The sequence below is a fragment of the Loxodonta africana genome, chromosome 18, assembly GCF_030014295.1.
Source record: "Loxodonta africana isolate mLoxAfr1 chromosome 18, mLoxAfr1.hap2, whole genome shotgun sequence".
NCBI lineage: Eukaryota > Metazoa > Chordata > Mammalia > Proboscidea > Elephantidae > Loxodonta > Loxodonta africana.
Genome location: NC_087359.1, coordinates 79,142,755 through 79,166,415, shown reverse-complemented (window position 1 = coordinate 79,166,415; position 23,661 = coordinate 79,142,755). Strand labels below are relative to the sequence as shown.

At 45.9% G+C, this 23,661-nt stretch overlaps 1 protein-coding gene across 3 annotated transcripts in view; it reads right to left on the bottom strand.

Annotated features, from left to right (window-relative positions):
* Positions 1-16,438: 16,438 nt before the first annotated feature.
* The window catches only part of LOC100671416 (protoheme IX farnesyltransferase, mitochondrial), a 210,254-nt gene continuing 203,031 nt past the window's right edge, over positions 16,439-23,661 (bottom strand). For 2 of the 3 annotated variants that reach the window (XM_064271809.1, XM_064271808.1), the window contains exons 7-8: positions 19,475-19,831; positions 16,439-16,605 (exon numbers count right to left, since the gene is read on the bottom strand). In XM_064271809.1, the coding sequence (XP_064127879.1) occupies positions 16,454-16,605; positions 19,475-19,831 (509 nt within the window). In that variant the 3' untranslated portion in view covers positions 16,439-16,453. Of the gene's footprint in view, positions 16,606-17,886; positions 19,832-23,661 lie in introns of those variants that run through there. The other variant, XM_064271810.1, reaches the window with a different exon arrangement.

Below are 23,661 nucleotides of genomic sequence, written 5' to 3'. Positions count from 1 at the left end.
AGTGGGTTATTGATTTTGTTGATCTTTTCAAATAACAGACTTTTGGTCTTATTAACTCTTTCAATTGTTTTTCTGTACTCTATTTCATTTAATTCTGCTCTAATTTTTATTATTTGCTTTCTTCTGGTACCTGAGGGTTTCTTTTGTTGCTGTCTTTCTATTAGTTCAAAGCGTAGGGATAATTCTTTGATTTTGGCCCTTTCTCTTCTTTTTTGAATGTGTGCATTTATTGCTATAAATTGATCTCTGAGAATAGCTTTAACTGTGTCCCAAAGGTTCTGATAGGAAGTGTTTTTATTCTTATTGGATTCTATGAATTTCTTTATTCTGCACTTTCTTCTATAACCCAGTTGCTTTTGAGCAAGGTGTTGTTCAGTTTCCATGTGTTTGATTTTCTTTTTCCTTGCTTTTTCTGTTATTGATTTCTACTTTTATGACTTTATGGTCAGAAAAGATGCTTTATAATATTTTGATGTTTTCTATTCTGTTAAGGCTTGCTTTGTGGCCTAATATGTGGTCCATTCTGGAGAATGTTCCATGTGCGTTGGAAAAGAAAGTATACTTGTTTGGTGTTGGGTGGAGTGTTCTGCATATGTCTATGAGATCAAGTTGGTTGATTGTGGCATTTAGATCATTTGTGTTTTTATTGAGCTTCTTTCTGGATGTTCTGTCCTTCACTGAAAGTGGTGTTTTGAAGTCTCATAGTATTATTGTGGAGCTGTCTATTTCTTTTCAATGCTGTTAGTTCGTTTTATGCATTTTGGAGCTGTGCCATTGGGTGCACAAATATTTATTATGGTTATGTCCTCCTGGTATATTGACCCTTTAATCATTATATAGTGTCCTTCCTTATCCTTTGTGGTGGATTTTGTCCCCTAACTCATAAGCTAATCCTCTAGCTCCATCTATGTGTATATCAGGAACTGTAGTCATTGAATTGACTGTTTCTGATCCTAAGTAATTAGGTGGGAAAATTCTAGCAGACATCTTGTAAATCAAGGTTCTGAGCAATCCTTAATACCACAGGTGGTGGGCACTGGCCTGTGGGGTCCTGGCGAAGGTCAGCTGAATGGTCTGCATATTCTACCACTCAGGACTGGGAGGAAGCTGCCTACCCATCTGAACTCATTGTCCTTTTGGCCATATTGGCTGGCAAAACTGGCACCAGGACCAGAGCTTCTGGAGCACATTTCCTGGGGCTTCCAGTGGTGACCCTGTGGAATGATGGTTGCCACGGGAAGACAGGTAAAGAACTGTACAGTTTCCCTTCATGTTGTGAATTAGGATGTTTTGGCTGCAATGACTGAAAGCCCTTCCACAAATGGTCTTAAAGAATAAGGCAACTTATTATCTCAAATAATAAGTCCAGAGGTTCTGGTTTTGCTTGGCTGCAGCTCTCCTGGCTGTACTCTCCCCTGCAACAGTAACAGGCATCCCAGATACAACAATGCCAAGAGCGAGAAAAGGGACACCTGTTTTTTTTTTTTTAATCACTTTCTTATAAATGAGAAGAGCTTTCCCAGAAGTCACCTAGTACACTTCCCTTATGTCTTATTGTCTAAGAGTGAGTCACATGCCCAGCCCTAAACCAGTTCCTTATGAAGAAATGGGGTGGCAATCATTGGGCTATAAAATTAATTGCGTGGAGCAGAATGGATATCGGGTGTCCACCTGAATGACCACTGTATCCATTTAGTAGAAGATGGATGCCGAGCCTTGGCAGCCCGAAGTTGCCTTCCCTGGTATGCCAGTCAACAACCAGGTCTGCTATTATTGTTGAATCTCATTGAGGAAACTTAAATGTTTGAGTCACTGAGGAGACAAAGGTAGTTAGAAAAGCAGGCTTGGTCACTTGGGCAGTTAGTGCAGTATCAGCAGATTCTTGGAAGCTTCGAAGCTATGATAACGAGGTCAAAAAAAAAAGTTTGAGTCACCATGGGATTGCAGCAATATTTGGTTATGAATTAAGAACTAGCTTAGGGCAGTTCACAAGTCAGTATTTCTCTTGAAGGTAATATATACAAGAGGACAATGGAACTTCAAATTTTATATCGGATGTATGTTTTCATCCTTCCACCAAATTTTGTGAAAAGTAATCTAAAACTCTAGCTTCAATAATCCTATGGGCTGAGTTTCAAGCTACCAAAGAGGACATTGAACCACCCACTATAGTACATAGTACAATGTAACGAAGGCTTCCAATGTCCCTACCATGGATAGAAGGATCTTTAATGCCACCAGCTCACTCTGACTTAGACAATTCCACATTTATGGACTGTGACTTGTAACATTCTATTTCAAGATCCAATTACTTTTCTCATGAACAATGAGCATTTATTAATGAAACAATAGTGGCAAAACACTTTGGAAACTAAAAATTTTGACATTTGTGGTACATTAAAAAAACTTGCAAGGTCAACAATTACTCTAAGGAGAAAGTGAAAAGATAAGGATCAGGGAAACTAGAGTGCTGGAAACAGAACAACCAGAATGCAATTAAAGAGAATGTTAGCACATTAGGAAAAATGTAATGAATGTTGTTGAACAATTTGTGTAGAAATTGTCAAATGGGAATCTAATTTGCTGTGTAAACTTTCACCAAAAAACACAATATTATTAAAAAAAAAATGCAAACACAAATGAAAAACATTAAGCCCAAATAGGTAAGCACACTTAGGTCCAGTTAAGCCAAAAACCAAAGTTCACTCCAACTCATGTCCAACAATGAAAAGAAACCCATTGCCGTGGAGTCAATTCCACCTCATAGCAATGCTCTAGGACACAGCAGAACTGCCCCATAGGGTTTCCAAGGAGCCTGGTGGATTCCAACTGCTGACCTTTTAGTTAGCAGCTGCAGCTCTTAACCACTACGTCACCAGGGTTTCCAGCCAGCAATTAGACGTCCTTTATTTATTTTTTTTATTACCGATCACTGAATAATTTATTCCTAATTTTGGATATTTGACCTGGGGTTTGGACCCTTTGCAGACTTTGTGTAGAGCTGTGTAACTTTCATCTGCTTTACGTTATGGAAAACGTAAAACCCTGGTGGCTTAGTGGTTAAGTATTACAGCTGCTAACCTAAAGGTCAGCAGTTTGGATCCACCAGGCGCTCCTTGGAAACCCTATGGGGGCAGTTCTACTCTGTCCTACTCTGTCCTATAGGATCGCTATGAGTAGGAATCAACTTGATGGCAACGGGTTTGGTTTTTGTTTTTTAATGTTATACTCCCCCAGGAAACTTGTTTTTTAACTTCTTTTACTGACAAACTCCGTGTTTTCCACTTCTCATAGAAGAGGCTTCCTGCGGCAGTCGTGGAAGCTGTTCTCCAATCTGTCAGTTTAGGAACAGAAGTTTGCACATGCTGGCCCCTCGTGGTTGAAGGGAATTTTGAGTGTAACATTTGCGAGCGGGAGCATTGGGCGATACAAAGGTTAACACACTTGACTGCTAACCAAAAGGTTGGTGGTTCAAGTCTACCCAAAGGCACCTTGGAAGAAAGGCCTGGTGATCTACTTCAGAAAAACCAGCCAGTTGAGAACCCTGTGGAGCACAGTTCACTCTGACACACATGGGGTCACCATAAGCTGGAACTGACATGATGGCAGCTAGTTTGTTTGGTGGAATCTTCTAGGCCTCTCTTTCCTTTTGCCACAGTAACCGGCAACATTTAAGATGATGGTTACTCTATCGGTCTGGGTGCCAGAGTCCCAGGACATGTAACAGAGCTGCTAGCTGACCTGGGATGGGCGTGTGGTTTGAGCAAAACAAACTAACAAAAGAAAAAAAAAAAACTTTTTAAAAATAAACAAATAATATTTGGGGTTATTTATTAGTTTAGTATAGCCCATCCTACCTGAAATACCTTTTCAAAGTCCTTTTTGTGGCAGAAAAGGAAGCAAAACCAGGGATAAAAAAATTTAGGGTGGAGGATAGAAGTTACATGGCAATGTGCAGCACACGGTGCCCCCCATGTTTAAGCCCTGTATAATCTTCTATCCTTGAAGACAATGGGTGGAGCTTGTGACTTGCTTCAGAAGAATAGAACATGGCAAAGGTGATGGGATGTCACTCCCGTGACTATGTTACATCTCGCACTTGAGAGATTCTCACTGCTGGCTTTGAAGAAGTGAGCTGCCATATTGTGAAAGGGTCAGTGGGAAGGGCCATGGGAGGCAGGAAACTGTGGTTGGCCTCTAGGAGCTGAGAGCAGTCCCTGCTGAAAGCCCACAAGAAAACAGGACCTCAATCCTCCCACCACATGAACTGAACTCTGCCGACAACCTAAGGAGCATGGAGGGCATCTTTCTTCAGTGCAGCCTCTGATGAGACCGCAGCCCCAGCAGATACCTAACTGTGGCCTCATGAGACGGGATGTTGGCTGTGTAGACTAGAGTCATAGAAAAAATGGTCGCTGAGGTGAGATTTGAAGGAGGGGCAGGACTTAGCCATGTGGATATCTGGAGAACAAAAACTTCAGGTAGAGGAATGGGTCTAGCAAAGACCCTAAGGTTGAAGTGAACCTGGCTTGTTTGAACAACAGCCAGGACACCAGTGTGGCTGAAGTAGAGACAGCAATGGGGAGAGTATTGGGAAATTAGGTCAGATAGGCAATTGGGCACTAAATCATGTAGGGCTTGGTAGACCCTTTGCTCTGAGTGAGCTGGGGAGCCATTGCAGGGTGTAGAGGAGAGAAGTGACGTGATCTCACTTATGATTTAGAATGGTCTCTCAACCTCTGTGTTATGAATAGGCTAGGGCTTGGCAGTTCCTCAGAATATTACACTACCATATGACCCAGCAATTCCACTCCTAGGTATACACTCAAAAGAATTGAAAGCAGGGACTCAAACAGATACATGCACACCAATGTTCATAACAGCCAAAAGGTGGAAACAACCAAAGTATGCATCAACAGATGAATGGATTAACAAAATGTAGCATATACATATAATGCAATATTGTTCAGACAAAAAAGTTAATGAAGTTCTGATAAATGCTATGGCATGGATGAACCTTGAAAACATTCTGCTCAGTGCGATAAGCCAGGCACAAAAGGACAAATATTCTATGATTCCACTTATATAAGATAGCTATAATAAACAAATGCATAGAGATAGAATGTAGATTAGTAGTTACCATGGGCTGGGAGGGGAAAGGGGAAATGAGGAGTTATTGCTTAATGGGTACAGAGCTTCTGTTTGGTGTGCTGAAAAATTTTTGAAATAGTGGTGACAGTCACACAACATTGTGAATGCAATTAATGCCACTGAATTGTGAACTTAAAATGGTTAAAATGCTATATTCTATGTTACATATATTTTAACACCCCCCCACGGATCTGTAGTTTGTTGTACTGTAGGGACGCGTATGTTGCTATGATGCTGGAAACTATGCCACTGGTATTCAAATACCAGCAGGGTCATCCATGGTTTCAGCTGAGCTTCCAGATTAGGACAGACTAGGAAGAAGGACCTGGCAGTGTACTTCTGAAGAAAATTAGTCAGTGAAAACCTTATGAATAGCAGCGGAACATTGATATAGTGCTGGAAGATAAGGCTCTCAGGTTGGAAGGCACTCAAAAGCTACCTCCTCAAAGTAGAATCGATCTTAATGACGTAGGATAGAGTCAAGCTTTTGGGACCTTCATTTGCTAATATGGCATAACTCAAAATGAGAAGAAACATCTGCAGACATCCATTAATTGGAACATGGAATGTGCAAAGTATGAATCTAGAAAAATTGGAAATTGTCAAAAATGAAATGGAACACTTAAGCATCAATATCCTAGGCATTAGTGAGCTAAAATGGACTGGTATTGGCCATTTTGAATCAGAAATCATATGGTGAGAATGACAACTTGAAGAGGAATGGCGTTGCATTCACTGTCAAAAAGAACATTTCAAGATCTATCCTGAAGTACAACACCGTCAGTAATAGGATAATAGCCATACACCTACAAGGAAGACCAGTTAATATGACTGTTATTCAAACTTACGCCCCAACTACCTAGGCCAAACATGAAAGAATTGAAGATTTTTACCAACTTCCGTGGTCTGAAATTGATAAAACATGCAATCAACATGCATTGATAATTACTAGTGATTGGAATGTGAAAGTTGGAAACAAAGAAGAAGGATCAGTAGTTGGAAAATAGGGCCTTGATGATAGAAATGACGGGGGAGATCTCATGATAGAATTTTGTAAGATCAACGACTTCTTCATTGCAAATACCTCTCTTCAATAACATAAACAGCGACTATACACATAGACATCCCTGGAAGGAATCAAATCAACTACACCTGTTGAAAGAGACGATGGAAAAGTCAGAACAAGGCTGGGGGCCCACTGTGGGACAGAACACTAATTGTTCAGATGTGAGTTCAAGCTGAAACTGAACAAAACTAGAATGAGTCCATGAGAGCCAAACTACGACCTTGAGTATATTCCACCTGAATTTACAGAGCATCTCAAGAATAGATTTGACACATTGAACACTAATGACCGAAGCCCAGATGAGTCAAAATGACATCAAGGACTTCATACATGAAGAAAGCAAGAAATCATTACAAAGACAGGAAAGAAAGAAAAGACCAAAATGGATATCAGAAGAGACTCTGAAAGTTGCTCTTGAACGTGAGTAGCTAAAGCAAATGGAAGAAATGATGAAGTAAAAAAGCTGAACAGAAGATTTCAAAGGGCAGCTAGAGAAGACAAAGTAAAGTATTATAATGATATATGCAAAGACCTGGAGCCAGGAAATCAAAAGGAAAAAATATTCTCGGCATTTCTCAAGCTGAAAGTACTGAAGAAAAAACTCAAGCCTGAAGTTGCAATATTGAAGGATTCTGCTGAGAAAATATTAAATGACACAGGAAGCATCAAAAGAAGATGGAAGGAATACACAGAGTCACTATACCAAAAAAAAATTGGTCGATGTTTGACCATTTCAGGAGGTAGCATATGATCAGGAATCAATGGCGCTGAAGGCATTGGCGAAAAACAAGGCTCCAGGAATTAATGGAATACAATTGAAATGTTCCAACAAATGGATGCAGTGCTGGAGTGCTCACCTGTCTCTGCCAAGAAATTTGGAAGACAGCCAACTTATTGGAAGCGATCCATATTTATGCCTATTCCAAAGGTGATTCAACAGAATGCAGAAATTATCTAATAATATCATTAATATCACACGCAAGTAAAACTTTGCTGAAGATCATTCAAAAGTGGCTGCAGCAGTACGTCGGCAGGGAACTGCCAGAAATTCAAGCCGGATCTAGAAGAGGACATGGAAGCCGGGATATCATTACTGACGTCAGAAGGGTCCTGGCTAAAAGTAGACAATACCAGAAAGATGTTTATCTGTGTTTTATTGACTATGCAAAGGCATTTGACTCTGTGGATCATAACAAATTATGGATAACATTGCAAAGAACGGGAATTCCAGAGCACTTAATTGTGCTCATGAGGAATCTGTACATAGATCAAGAGGCAGTCATTCAAACAGAACAAGGGGACACTTCGTGGTTTAAAGTCAGGAAAAGTGTGCATCCGGGTTGTATCCTTTACACCATATTTATTAATCTGTATGCTGAGCAAATAATCTGAGAAGTTGGACTATATGAAGAAGAATGGGGTATCAGGATTGAAGGAAGACTCACTAACCATCTGGGATATGCAGATGATACAACCTTGCTTGATGAAAGTGAAGAGGACTTGAAGCACTTACTGATGAAGATCAAAGGCTATAGCCTTCAGTAGGGATTATACCTCATTGTAAAGAAAACAAAAATCCTCACAACTGGACCAATAAGCAACACCGTGATGAACGGAAAAAAGATTGAAGTTGTCAAGGATTTCATTTTACTTGGATCCACAATCAACACCCATGGCAGCAGCAGTTAAGAAATCAAAAGACTTCCTAAAGTGTTGAAAAGCAAAGATGTCACCTTGAAGACTAAAGTGCTTCTGACCAAGCCATGGTGTTTTCAATTGCCTCATATGCATGCGAAAACTGGACAACGAATAAGGAAAACCGAAGAAAAATTACACCTTTGTATTGTTGTGTATGCAAAGAATATTGAATATATGAAGATGGCCCAGGACCAGGCAGTGTTTTGTTCTGTTGTATATAGGGTTGCTATGAGTTGGAACCAATTCGATGGCACCTAACAACAACAACAACATATTTTAACACAATTGAAGAAATAAAAAAAAAAGTCCGTAGGGTGGTCAGAGTAGAAGCACAGAAAACTGTTGCAGCAACTTAAGTGAGAGATGGGGATTGAACCAGGTGATGGCTGTGCAGATAGTGAGAAGTGGTTGGATGCTGGATACATTTTGAAGGTAGAACCATCAGGATTTTTTGAAAACTTGGTCATGGGGTACGAGAGAAAGAGAGGAGGGTGTAGATTTTGGCTAAGGAAATGGAAGAATGGAGTTGCTATCAACTAAGATGTAGTGGCTGCAACAACGGGCTCCAGCATAACGACGATTGTAAGGATGGTGCAGGACCGGGCAGTGTTTCGTTCTGCTGTGCATGGGGTCACTATGAGTTGGAACCTACTCAACTGCACCTAACAACAACAAGATGTAGACAGCTGTGGCTAGAGAAAATTTTGAGGTGAAGACCAGCAGTTCCACTGGGGCAGGTTGAGTTTACAATGCTGATGAGACATTTAAGTGAAAAAGCTGAAGAGGCCATTGGATGTACAAGTCTGGAGTTAGCTAGGAAAGTCTAGGCTGGAGAAACACATTTGGAAGGCATCAGCATATAGATGTTATTTCTAGCTGTGAGAATGGATGAGATGTCCCAGGGGAAAATAGAGACACAAAAGCAAAGATGATCCAAGAGCCTCTCAATATTAAAAGGAAGAACACTGAGGGAGGAAAGGAAGAACCAAGAAAAGAGACTGACAAACTGACAAGGAGCAAACTGAAGAAAGACGAAAACCAAGAGAGCGTGGTGTACTGGAAGCCGAGAAGACAGTGAATCAAGGAAGAGTTCTCAATTGGGTCAAGCTGCTGATAGCTGGGTCAGGTATGATGACAGCCTAGGACTCAAGACTGGATTTAGCTATGGGGAGGTCACTGGTGACCTTGACAAGCAGTTACAGTAGGTGGTTAGTGTGTTTAAGAGAGAATGAGAGGGTGACTGAAAGTAGGAAGTATAGACAACTCTAGATAATTCTGCAAAAGGGAATGATAGGGATTGGACCGTGCCCCCCAAAAGATAGCTTGAAGTCCTAGCCCCTGGTGCCTGCAAACCTGACCTTGTTTGGAAACAGGTTCTTGATGATGTTATCAGTGAAGTAAACATGAGGTCATACTGTACCTTTCAAGTGATGCAGGTTGGTTTGACTTACTAGAACCACTGAACCATCTAAAATACAGGCTGTGAAGAGGGCAATGTGAATACAAGACAGGGAAGGGAATGGGGCTGTGGGAGAGAAAGGTAGGGATGCAGACCTGGTACCTGTGGTGGCAATGGGGGACTCAGCGAGCCCCTGGGCTTGCTTGGGGCCATTCATGGACTGGGCTGGTCCCCTGGCTTCCTGCTGTACTTATTAGCCAGCACATTTTATTTTTATGTTAGGAGACTTCAGATCTATCATTACTCGTGTTGGTCTCCAAGTGGCCTTCATTTTGGAGCAGTTTCAGGAACCGGATGGCACCATCTTCATAAGCTAGGTTGGGCCTGGCCTGTTTCTCGCCCTCCGTTTCTCCAACCTCTACAGTCAGCCACCTCTCCCAAGAGGAAGCTAATTACAGATCAGAATTGGCTAATTCTTCCTTTCTCAAACTGTCTCAGACCTCATTTTGCACTGGTTGTCTGCTGGAATGCCAGTTGTGTAAATACATGTATTAGGGCCTTTGATCCCTGAGCACAGTCACAGAGATTTATCAAATGTTTGCCTCTTGCTGCCTCTTTGAAAGGCTGATTTATTGAACACAGCCTTTGTTTCCCTTCCTTCCTTGAGATATGAAGTGTTAGAGGACAGCCAAGGTAATATTTAATATCCCTCCAACAAGCATCTCGTACTTGCTAACAAATGCACTACATCCCACCAAATGGCCCGCGGCTGTCTGGGAGCCTCTTTTCCATGAAACAAATTAGCATTAAAAGACCTCACCAAGCGTGCCAATGTCGCTTTCTGAATGAGGGAGATGGGACCATCTCTGGGAAAGGACCAGTTTCTGGAGCAGGGCCTGGCCCTGGCTGATGTGCTCCTCTCCTGGGGTGCCTGGTTCCAGTGGGCTGTGGCCAGGGCGGTTAGAGGGTGGCTCCTTGCTCTCCGCTCCCCACAGACACTCAGGCCAGGTCAAGCCAGCAAGTAGGGCGATCGTAAAAAATGGGCATTGCCAGCTATAATGGATTGAATTGTGTCCCCCCAAAATACGTGCTGGAATCCTAGCCCTATCCCTGTGGATGTGATTATGTCTGAAAATAAGGTTTTGTTGTCTTAATAAGGCCCTATCAGTGTAGGGTGTCTTAAACTGAATCACTTCTGAGTTACAGAGAGCAGCAGAGACAGAGAAAGGCAGCAGACGGGGAGACAGACGTCCTGTGAAGGCTGTCAAGGAGCCAAGAAACCCCTAGGCTACAGAAGCTGAGGGACAGGGCTCCGCCCCAGAGCCCACAGAGAGAAAGCCTTCCCCTGAATTCCAACTGCTAGCCTCCTGAACTGTGAGAGAATACATTGGTTTTTTAAAGCCACCCACTTGCGGTATTTCTGTTAAAGCAGCACCAGGAAACGAAGAGTCTCGCTAGTCTCTGGCTCTTTAATCTGGAAGGATTTTCCCTAAATGGCTTCTAAGAAAATGGAATTATCTTTCAAGCAACCTTTTATTTAAAAAAGCAGCTTAGTGGACACCACCTTCTGTTAAGGGCTATGGAGAAACTTGGGAACAACGGCGACGGTTAATGTGACAAAGAAGTAACGTCACTGACCTGCACACGTGGAGAACGGAGAGATGGCAGGTTATCTGTCACGCGTGTGTTTGCTGTTGCTGTAAGCTGCTGCGGAGTGGATTCCAACTCACGGTGACCCCATGTGTGCAGAGTAGAACGGCTCCATAGGGTTGTCAAGACCGTGACCTCTCAGGAGCAGATCGCCGGGCCTGTCTTCCAAGGTCCCTCTGGGTGGGTTTGAACCACCTATGTTTCAGCTAGTAGTCAAGTGCTTAACTGTCTGTGCCACCCACAGACTCATTACAGATATATTTACCACATTAAAAAAAGAAAGATACATCTACAAGCCAGGGAAGGCCAAGAGACACCTGGGGCTATCTGAAACTGGAAGATACAAGGAAGGGTCTTTCCTGAGAGCACACAGAGAGAGCGTGGCCCTGCTGACACTCTGAAATCAGACTCCCAGCCTCCAGAACTGTGATACAATAAATTTCTCTTCCTAAAAAAAATAAAAAAAAGGAAGCTGTGGCTGAAGTTTCAGGGTGCTGATTCAAATGCCCTTGATGGGATTTGGCTTCAGCCCTGAGTGTGGCTTTGTCTTCCCGGGCATGATCTTGTGAAATACCAGGAGGGGAGGCTGGAAAGGCTGATTTCTTTTAAAGAGATGAGTGTGTGGTAAAATGCCCTGGTTTGTCATCTCGTTAATGGCCTTCTAATAAGCTCTTCCACATCTGTGCCCGTATATAAATGTGGCCTTCTTTCCAATGAGCTGAAATATGGTTGGAGAGCCCTACCACAGGCAAAACCCTGTACTTGCCATCTTGTTTATGGGAGGGAGAGTCTGGGGAGACTTAGCCAGCACCCTTCCCCAAGGCCTTGGAGGTTTCTCTCCTGGGGCTCTAGCTGTGAGCCCACTTCCTCAGAGCTCCTGACCCCAAAAGCCCCCTTGAAAACCAAATGAGAAGGTATTTCCCTTCCCCTACACTCTTTCTGGAGTCCCTGGATGGCACAAACGGTTAAGCGCTTGGCTAGGACCCAAGAGGCTGGCGATTCAAGTGCACCCGGAGTTGCCTCAGAAGAAAGGTCTGGTGACCGGTGATCTGCTTCTGAAAGATCACAGCCATAAAAACCCTACGGAGCAGTTCTGCTCTGTACACACGGGGTCGCTATGAGTCAAAATCGACTTGAGGACATGAGTTTACTGGACCTCCCCTCTAGGAGGCCCTAAGTGGTACGAATGGTTAATGTCCTCCACGGCAAACTGAAGGGTTGAGAGCTGGAGTTCATCCAGTGGTGCCTGGAAAGAAAGACCTGGCTATCTACTTCCAAAACACCGGCCACTGAACACCGTACGGAGCACAGTTCTACTTTGACACATAGGGCATTTTGGGTCAAAATCGCCTTGACAGTAACAGGTTTCTGATTGTTTTGCCCTCTTTCCGTCAAGTTCCCAGAGCCTCGGTTAGGAGAGGAGGTGACTGCTTTCCAGACATGGGCTCTGAGTGACTTTCACCACACGAAGTCGGTCAGGAAGGGGCATGAACTCCAAATCAGGCCAGTTAGGGCCAATGTCTCAAATCCAGGACTTTGTCTGAGCTGTCAAGACTTTTTCTTATTAAGTTTGAAAAAGAACCTGTCTCCCAGTCTCCCCTAGCCCCTGGGGGCAACCACAGTGACTGGTTTTTGTGTTTTCCTCTAGAGATATTTTAAACACGTACCGTAAAGCGTCAGCTCCCTGAGGGCTGGGATACTTGACTGCTCTGTTCACTGCTGTATCTCCAGCACCTGTCACAACGTAGGCATTCAATAAACATTTGTGAATACAGCCTGGATGACTGTATCTTAAATGGGGAGAGAGCCTGCCAAGAGTGCTGCCAACCACTGGAAATGGAGATGACAACCTGCTATCAAGCCATGCCTGAAGCCAGACACTTTGGGACCTTTCAATTGCATGAACCAATTCATTCCTCCTCTTGATTAAGGCAATTTCATCTGGGTTTCCTGTCACATGTAACTATGAGTCCACATTGATGCAGGATGGTTGGCTAAGGGTTAGTGAACACGGACACACTCTGAGATTGTTGTTATTGTTATTGTGAGCTGCTGATGAGTCAGCCCCTGAGATATGGTGATCCCACGCACAGCAAAATGGAATGCTGCCTGGTCCTGCACCATCCACATGATTGTGGATCAGACCATTATGATCCACAGGGTTTTTATTATTGGCTGATTTTTTGGGAGTAGGTTGCCAGGTCCTTCTTCCTAATCTGTCTTAGTCTGGAAGCTCCGCTGAAGTCTGTTCAACAATACAGCAACACAGAAGCCTCCACTGACAGACATGTGGTGGCTGTATGTGGGGTTCGTTGGCTGGGAATTGAACCAGGTCTCTCACACGGAGGGTGAGAATTCTACCAATGGACCACGACTGCTCCCCTTCTCTAAGATTGTTCTCTTTGTTGTTGTTAGGTGCCATCGAGCTGGTTCCAACTCATAGCGACCCTCTGCACAGCAGAATGAAACACTGCCCGGTCCACGCCATCCTCACAATAGTTAGTATGCTTGAACCCACTGTTGCAGCCACTGTGTCAATCCATCTTGTTGAGGGTCTTCCTCTTTTTCATTGACCCTCTACTTTACCAAGTATGATGTCCTTCTCCAGGGACTGATCCCTCCTGATAACATGTCCAAAATATGTGGGACCAGGTCTCACCATCTTCACCTCTAATGAGCACTCCGGCTCTACTTCTTCCAAGACAGATTTGCTGGTTCTTCTGGCAGTCCATGGTGTATTCAATATTCTTTGCCAAAACCATAATTCAAAGGCGTCAATTCTTTTTTGGTCTTCCTTATTCATAGTCCAGCTTTCATACGCATATGAGGTGATTGAAAACACCATGGCTTGGGTTAGGTGCACCTTAGTCCTTAAAGTGACATCTTTGCTTTTTAACACTTGAAAGAGTTTTTTTTTGCAGCAGATTTGCCCAGTGCAATGCATCGTTTGATTTCTTGACTCTACTTACATGAGCGTTGATTGTGGATCCAAGTAAAATGAAATCCTGGACAACTTCAATCTTTTCTCCGTTTACCATGATGTTGCTCATTGGTCCAGTTGTGAGCATTTTTGTTTTATGTTGAGGTGTAATCCATACTGAAGGCTGTGGTCTTTGTCTTCATCAGTAAGTCCTTCAAGTCCTCTTCGCTTTCAGCAAGCAAGGTTGTATCATCTGCATATCCCAGGTTGTTAATAAGTCTTCCTTCAGTCCTAATTAGGCCGTAGATTTAGGGAGAGGAATTTTTCTTCCAGCCTGGTTCTGGGTAGATCATCTCTATTTTGGAGGTGAACAGATGCCCAACGGCAGCCTGATGGACCTGGACGCCAGCCATGATTTGGGTTGGTTTTAGAGTAAACAGCACGTTCTTCCTATTTGAAAAGTGTATTCAGATCCTCTAATTGAATAGGCTGGTGGGTTATTCAGATTGAAGACTCAGGTGGATGGGGGGAAATGGGTAAAAGGGTGGGCGAGGAGGGGGAGAACCTCTTCTCAGGCAGAGACGCATGACTGAGGGGAGTCCCGGGGCCCTGGGGTTAGTCTAAAGGCAATGTACATTGTCTTAACCAAGCTGGTTCTTCTTCTTTTACCTCATTTTTATAGAGATGAAATTCATGTAACACAAAATTAACCATTTTAAAGTGCACGATTCAGTGGTATTTAGTACATTCACAATGTTTTGCAACAACCACCTCTATCTAATTTCAAAGCATTTTCATCATTCCCCCAAAACACCTTGTACCCATGAAGCGGTCAATACCCTTTTCCCTTCTCTGTCTCTGGGATTTACTTATCCTAGATATTTCACATAAATGGAATCATACAATACATGGTTGTTTGTATCTGGTTTCTTTTACTTAGCTATGTTGTAGCACGAATCAGTATTTCGTTCCTTTTTATGGGTGAATAATATTCGATTATATGGATATGCCACATTTGGTTTATCTATTCGTCAATTAGGAAACCCTGGTGGCGTAGTGGTTAAGTGCTACAGCTGCTAACCAAAGGGCTGGCAGTTCGAATCTGCCAGGCGCTCCTTGGAAACTCCATAGGGCAGTTCTACTCTGTCCTATAGGGTTGCTATGAGTTGGAATCGACTCGACGGCACTGGGTTTGGTTTTGGGTTATTCATCAATTGGGTTGTTTGCACCTCTTGGCTATTGTGAATACTGCTGCTATGAACACAATGGCCTAAATAGAAGAGTGAAAACTGTAAAACTCTTAAAAGAAAATATAAGGTAACACCAAAGAGGGCACTCAGCACCCACCAAACACATGAAAAGATGCTCACTGTTTTCAGTCATTAGAGGGGAAAAATCAAAACTACAAAGAGATACCACCTCACCCCTGCTAAAATGGCATTAATCAACAAAACAGAAAACAAATGTTGGTGAGAATGTGGGGAGATTGAAACCCTTATCCACTGCTGGTGAGAATGTAAAATGGTATGACTGTTGTGGAAAACAGTACAGTGATTCTTCAAAAAATTAAAAACAGCACTACTTTATGACCCAGCAGTTTCAATCGTAGGTATATACCCTAGGTAGCTAAAAGCAATGACACACAGACATATGTACACTGATGTCCACTGAAGCATTATTCACAACAGCGGAAAGGTGGAAACAACCCGAGTGCCCATCAACAGATGAATGGATAAACAAAATGTGGTACATACATACAATGGAGCAGTACTCAGCTTTAAAGGAAAATGAAGTCCTGATGCATGCTATAACATGGATAAACCTAGAAGACATTATGCTGAGTGAAATAAGTTAATCAAAAAAGGACAAATATTGTATAATCTCACTTATATGAAATGGCAAGAATAGGTAATTACAGACCAATGGCTACTAGAGGTTACCAGGGGTGGAAGGGGGGAGGGAGAGAGGAAATCACTCTCTGAGAAGTAGTGAAGTTTTGTTTATGGTGATGGGAGAATTGGTATCAACTAAGGGCAATGACTATACCACCAAACTAATGTAGCTGTTACCATTAAGCTGTACATGGGGGGGGGGGAGGGGGAGGTAAATGCAAAGTAAAGTGTTTTATATAATTTTGTAACTACAATAGCAACCCCCAGCCCTCCCCACCCCCCCGCCCCAGTGGCTGCACCTGTTGATACTACTTAGGTACAACTAAACACTTCTGGGATTAGTTTTCTTGGTTCGAAGGTGTAGGGTCATGGTTTCAGGGTCAGGGTCTATCCAGTCAATTGGCCTAATGTTTTTAGAGTTTCTGTTCTACCTCACAGTTCAGCTCTGTTCTTAGCTTTGCTTCAGTGAGGGGCTCTCCACCAAGCGCCCCAGCCTGCAGCTCCCCTTAGCTGCTGCTTGGTGAGGATAGTCTGGCTTCTCCCAAGACTGTGTACCTCAGATTCACTCATCCAATGGGGTCAACATTTCTGCTTGGCCTTTTCTGCACCCAGGTCCCCATTCTCTCAGATTCCACTTCCCAGGCAGGTCCCCAGTTTATGAGCTGTAGGGGCTCCATTCACTTGAGCTGACCCCAATGCGTACGGCGAACAGCCCCACGCGGGCAGTGGGAGGTGGTAATGGAGCTCACCTCTGGTGGGTAATAATGGCTACAGCAGAATGTGATCCAGGACGAACATGGAAACAGGCGCCAGGTCCTCTGCTCACACACTTGAGGAAACAAAAAATAAGTAAATAAAAGAGAGAGGCTGTGGTTAGGTACCCCAGAAGCAAACTTAATTCAACTGGCCGAGGAGCAGCTGGAGAATTTGAACTGCTGCCTTTTGGTTAGCAGCTGAGCTCTTAACCACTAAGCCACCAGGGCTCTTGTGCCACCTTAAAAACAAAACAAAAAACCCTGCCACTGTGGAGTCGATTCTGAGTCATAGTGGCCTTATAGGACAGAGCAGAACTGTCCCATCTGGTTTCCAAGGAGTGCCTGGTGGATCTGAACTGCTGATCTTTTGGTTAGCAGCGTAGCTCTTAACCACTACGCCACCAAAGTTTAGCCGCTAAATATCTTAGCCCTTACTATACGCATGTGGTTTAGAGCTGTAGTACGCAGGATTTCCCAAATGCATTTGATGACAGAATCTTGGCGGACAAACATTTGGCAGCACCTGGAAATGCTGATGAGAACGGAATCCTTACAAAAGGCGGCCAAGGCCTGAGAAGAAGTCACAGGAGTCTGGGTGTGTGTCATGGGAGCGTGGGGTCTAAGCTGGGACATAAAGCACAGGCAGGGAGGTGCGCAAGGGCAGGACGTCCGTGAGGTGGTATTGCAGGCTTCACAGAGGAAGACCACTGAAGAGAAATCTGGAGGGTAAGTTGGCGTCTGAGCGTACAGGCCCGTGAATGGCCTGGTAAGAAGTCGGAACTTCAGATGATACGCAGACGGTATGCCATTGGTGGTTTTTGAGTAGGACAGATCAGAGACGCCTCAGGGAAGGTATCCTTGGCGATGGCTTGAAGGGAGGATGACTCCCAGCAGAATAGGAGGCTGGTGGTATAGTGGGGGGATCATTGTGTTTTGCTTATTATTCCTCTCTGTATAAAAAAACCAGTCGCTGTGCAGTCAGCTCCGACTCGTGGTGACCCCACGTGTGTCAGGGTAGAACTGTGCTCCACAGGGTTTTCAGTGGCTGAGTTTTTGGAAGCAGACCGCCAGGCCTTTCTTCCCAGGTACCTCTGGGTGGACTCGAACCTCCAACCATTCGTTTGAGAGCTGAGCACATTAGCCATTCACACCACACAGAGTCTCCCTCTTTTGTGTATACAGGTATCAACAATCCAAGGTGCTCATTTTTACCACCTTGGAAACATGGACTACATGAGTACCTAGAACCTTCTGCTAGCTCATGAGGACTGAGTCAAGTGTCATCAGTTCTACCAGGTACTGTGCAAACTCAGCACAGAATGACTTGGACTTAAGTAAAATTACATCACACACACTGCTGTTCATATATACTATTTTATTGCAGCAGGAAAAGAAAATCAATGCATTTTACAAATTTGAGGGCTGAAACAAGTTGTAGATTTTCTTTCCAGACATTCCTATGCCATGTTCCCCACAGTAAATAACCCGGACACGGCCAAGGGGGGTACTATTTCGGGTAAGTAGAAACAGGGATCAGATGCTATCTGCAATCACTTCAGAATATTTTCAGAAAACAGGCATATTGCAGTGATTGTTTAAATGTTGCTCAAACCCCCAGAAGAAATTCCTACAGAGCAGCTGTGCCACTGGAGACTGAATAATTAAAACATTCTGCCAAATTTCAAGGCCTTCAGGCAAGAGGGACTCGACAGCCGACTGTGGACACCACGAAAGACTGAGGAAACTGTAGGTGACCAGCTGTGTCTGGGCCCAACCCCAAGGTCACACATGACTACATACAACTTACGAAACTACCAGGACGGAAACTATCCCCTTGGGAGAGCCGAACTGACAGTTCTGTCTGTGAGGGCCATCTGAACTTGGAGGCTTACTTCTGAATTCAGGAGACAGCAGGATGGAAACGTGCTTTTCATTAATGAGGCAAGAATGTGAGCTATGCAGGCTGGCTAGCTCAGCTCGCACCAAGGTGGTGCAGCAAAGAGGAACTGAGGAGCTACCCATTACCATCGGGTTGATTCTGACTCATAGCCACCCTACAGAACAGAGTAAACTGCCCCAGAGAGTTTCCAAGGAGTGGCTGGTGGATCTGAACTGCTAGCCTTTTGGTTGATAGCCGAGCTCTTAACTGCACCACCAAGGGCCACAGGAGTAACCGAAGTGCTGAGTAATGGGATCAGCCAGAGGGGTTTCTGGTATTAAGCCTTGAGCCACCTTCCTGGAAAGAAACGCTGCAGACATTGGCTGTGCTTTAAAATGAACCCCAACAAGGCCACTGATTGCCCTGAGTTTGTGAAACGCTGAGATGCCACGGGCCAGGCATTTGGACTTCCCCTCCAGTGCTGTGCCTGCGTGCCTGGTTTGTCGTGACCGTTTGGGGACTATGTGGCTGCAAGTCTGTGTGGAATGAGCAAGCCGGGAGCCGGTCCCCAGCTCATTCTCCAGGAAAGGGGTGCTGCGCCGGCAGTGGGCACTTCCTCCAACTTCGGGGACATGTGGGACGTGAGGACACAGAACTAGAGATACCAGGTCACAAGCGTCCCCGTCTGGCCACCTGTGTGCCCAGGGCCTGGCCTGTGGTGGGCGTGTGGGGTGGAGTGGCTGGAGGAAGAGAGATGTAAAAGGCTCGAAAGGAAATAAGTATCCTTTCTTTGTTTTAACCTATTGAGCCAACCAACTCCCTTATCTGGGGGGCATTTTGGAGATTATTACTTAAAAAACAAACCGTTAAGTGATCGCTGAGCACCCAGTTATTTTACGATCTTCTTTTACTAAACTGGGGGTCCTCTTCCCGCAGAGTCCTGCCCAGCAGCCAGGGAAGCAGCCGCCCCTGCCCCTGTGTTTCCCCTCTTCTCCCACAGGCCGGTCCGGCTCCGGCTCACTCCCGGGGCTCTCCCCGGCCGCCCTCCCCGCCCCGCTGCTTACAGGTGAGCATGAGCAGCAGCAGCAGCGGCAGGTGCCAGAGGCTGCAGAAGAAGAGCCTCCGGGAGCTCCGGCGGTCGGCCTGGGTGTAGAAGCGGAAGCCGAGGTAGCAGATGTACAGGTTGATGGGGAGGGAGACGACCGGGAAGGCCCACGTGGTGACGTCCAGGACGGGGGCCGCCGCCGAGAGTCCGACGAGGGCCAGGCAGTGGCGCAGGGCCACGCGCCTGCACAGGGCCGGGTGCGTGACGGCCATCATGCAGTAGCCTCCCCGGGAGTAGTCTTCGCGGAGGCCCCAGCTCAGCGCGTTGAAGTGGGGGAACTGCCAGGAGTAGAGGATTCCTCCCAAAAGAAATGCGCCTACACAGAGTCGGGGGAGAGGGAGACAGGCCTGTCATCGCCAGTGTGCCAGCGCCGGATCCCCCTCGCCCGCCACCCTTCCGGTGCTCAGGGTTGCGACCTCTGGGTTTCCTCCAGAGCCTCGGACTCTGCGTGGGGCCAGCTGAATGCCCTCCAGTCACCTCCCAGTGCTCTCCCTCGGGGAGAAGTGTGTGTGTGTGTGTGTGTGTGTGTGTGTGTGTGTGTGTGTGTGTGTGTGGCACGGGGGCGGTGGTTGGGAGGCGCTTGGCGCCGGGTCGAGTCACACTGCACTGGGCAGAGCTGTCCCAGGCACAACAGGCCTGTAGCGTGTGGCTCCCTCCCGCCCACTGAACGCCCCTCATGCCACCAGTGTCGGACTCAGAAAGCCCTGGCAGTTTACCAGCACTCTGGGGGAGCCTGCCCTGGCTGCCCGCTGTGCCACAGCTGTTCAGCTCTATTCCCTTAGCTGGGAGAGTACTCCAGAGAGGAGAGCTGGGACCGGTGCAAATGGAAGGGCACTCAGGTCAGCCTGGCCTCCCCAGCAGGCCTCTGCTCCCCCCAGGGCCTCCGTGGCTCCACTTGCCACACCCCTGCATGCTCCCCAGGCCAGCATCTCACACCTGGGCTGTATCTGTTACCTGTCTGCTTCATCAGGGGCTAGGACGACTACCAGGGCAGGTGCCTGGCTTGTTCCTCTCAGGAGTCCTGCGGTCCACCTCTCCGCCCAGGGTCAGACAGGCAGGAAGTACTAAGATAGCCTGTGTTCTAACATGGAGTGGGCCAGGGTGCTCTCTGGCATAAAAGAACCAGATACCAGGGTGGAAGGAAACCTTATCCATGGCTTTGAAATCTTTTCCAACAAGGACATATTCATGCCTTGAGCAACATTTATAGGATTCCAGTGTGTAGGGTTGCCGTGGGTCAGAATCGACTCCACGGCAATGGGTTTGGTTTTTTTTTTTTTGGTTTAGTCTCTTCCTCAGGAGGGAGTGACGCCTCCCACCACCCTCATGGGTAAGATGGGAGAGACTATACTTTTATACAACATAGTCCAGCAGTAAAAGGCAGGCTACCATTTACCCGTTACGTGACAGAGACTTTCCTATAGTTTATCCTAGCTACAGGGCTTGCAGGTAGGTCTTCTAATCCTCACATAAAAAATACAACAGATCAGATGAGATTAAGTGACTTGTTGAAAAAGGGACGAAGGAGAAGTTCTAGAGGCGGGGTGGGGTGGCTTGTTGCCCATTTCCTCAGGCAGAAACTTCTGCTGAGCACCTGGTCAGTGGGTGCAGTGCTAGGTCAGGGAGACAGTGGGAGTAGAGGTGTGGATGTGTCCCTGTGGTGTGGGGTGGCCATCTAGTCCAGGAGGCACACTATGGAGCCCAAAGTTACCACGCAAAAATGCTCTGACTGGCAATGAGGACCCCTAGGAGGAGCTGCCCAGCCTTGGGGAAGCCCTCTTGGAGGAAGGGGTGTTTGAGCTGAGCTGAGGGAGAATGTCCTAGCCAAATGAGGCTGGGGGAGGTGACTGCTCAGCAGAGGGAAAAACGACAAGCCTAAAGGCTCTGGGACAGGAAGCTGCACGGTACATTCAAGGTTAGGATTCATAAAACTAGACACCACAAGAAAAAAAAGGTAATTTTACTATGTGATTATTTAAAAAATAAAGACAGGAAAGTGAGTGTGGCTGCAGAGCTAGAAATGACGGGGTACAGTGCAGGATCTGGCTGAGAGATGGGGTGCTCACCACACAGGACTCTGCAGCCGAGTGAAGGTCCTCTCCTGAGAGCCATTGCCCGTAAACCCCGCTGCCATCGAGTTTATTCTGACTCAGAGCGACTCCGTAGGACAGAGTAGAGCTGCCCCACAGGGTTTCCAAGGGGGCATCTTTATGGAGGCAGATTGCCACATCTTTCTCCCTTGGAGCAGCTGGTGGATCTTCTAGATGGTAGCCCAGTACTCAACCACTGACACCCAGGGCTCCTGAAAGCCACTGCAGGATCTTCAGATGTGAGAGTGTGCACCTGTGCGCCTGTGGGAGTGAGGGGGAGTGTGGGGAGGGCCCTTGTGTTATCTGACAGACTTGTGACAGAAATCTGGAGAGGCCCCAAGCAGGTTTGGGAGGCTCAGTCAGGAGATGAGAGTGGTTGGGCCTAGGTGGTGACAGTGGCGACGGAAAGCAGACGGATTTGAGGCGGATTTAGGAGGCAAATGTGACAGGATGTGGGTGCACAGGTGAAATAGGGGGATAGGGTAAGGGAAGTATCAGGAGCAACTCCTGGGGTTCTGGTCTGTGGTGACGCCATTCCCCGAGATGACAAACAGGGAGATGGGGAAGGGATGACAGGTGCGTGGGCTGTAGCGCATTCAGTTTGAAGAACCTTTGAGATACCCAAGTCAAAGTGTTCACCAGGCGTTGCAGGTGTGGTCTAGAGATATATACAGGAGTTACTAGTACATATTGATACAAAGACCAGCTTCCTTGGGTAAAGTTAAATTCTTCACCCCACACCCCGTCTCTGGAATTGCTTTAGATGCTCTGACCCAGTCACCTTTTTCCCTGCTGCCAAACGCCTCCCACAGACCTGGGAGTCTCTCCACCCATCTTGCCTAGGAGGAGAGGTAAAGCACTGTGACCACAGTCCATTTCAGGACATGAGGACCGTTGAAGCCCCTGGTCTATGGGGATGCTCAGAAAGAGAGGGTGAGGGATATTGCTAAGGCAGAATTCACTAGGACAGGGAACAGTTCAAATAAATAATTCAGAAAACAAGTCTGGGGCCCTCAGATCTGGAAGGGCCCCTGTTTGTGCTCATGCCAACGAGGGTGCCAAGAACTGAGCCCCACTTGAATCTCTTGGGTATATTCCCGACGGTGTGAACTGCAGTGTGATCACAGGGCAAGCTTTGCCAAACATCTAAAAGAAAGGATGAGGATGGCTTTTATTCACATCATTACTCGGCAGAAATTTACTCATTTCTGACTTAGGTTTCTCAAGATAACAGGTAGAGAAGATTTAAGAGGGACAGGAGACTACTTTCATACCCATTAGCAGTTTCCTGTGGCTTCCCTTCCTCAGAAACTCTATGGGGCAGTTCTGCTCTGCCCTCTAGGGTAACTATGGGTTGGCATCTACTTGATGGCAACGGGTTTGTGTTTTTTGGTTTGGTGGTCCGTCAATTTCTTTTCAGTTTCCAGTATGGGTAGGAAATACAACAAATACTTGATATTAGGGTACCTACTTCAGTCGCTGGAAACCCTGGTGGAGTAGTGGTTAAGAGCTACGGCTGGTAACCAAAAGGTCGGCAGTTTGACTCCACCAGGTGCTCCCTGGAAACCCTATGGGGCAGAGTTCCACTCTGTTTTACAGGGTCGCTATGAGTCGGAATTGACTTGATGGCAGTAGGTTTGCTTTTTGTTTTTTGCACAGGTGAGTGGGTTCATGATGGAGATGTGAAGAGTCCTATTTTTGGCCATTTTTAAGTTTGAGATGGCTATTAGACATCCAAGTTAAATGCCCACTACACATCAGGCACTGTAGAGAGGCATTACACATTTTCTCTCTAATCCTCAGGACAACCCTTCCTACAGGTATTAACTATTACCATCATTTTACAGATGAGAAAGCTGAGGTCAGAGATCCGTTAACTTGCCCAGGGTCATTCGGAGCCACAGGTGCAGTGCGTCAACGCCGCTTCCAGAAAGCTGCTGCTCAGCTTGACTCAGAGAAGCAACAGCCCTTGTGCAGCAGCTGCTGGTGGCTCGGGGCCGGGGGCTGGTGGATGGAGGCTTGCTGGAAGGCCACAGCACAGGCCTGTTGGGAGGCC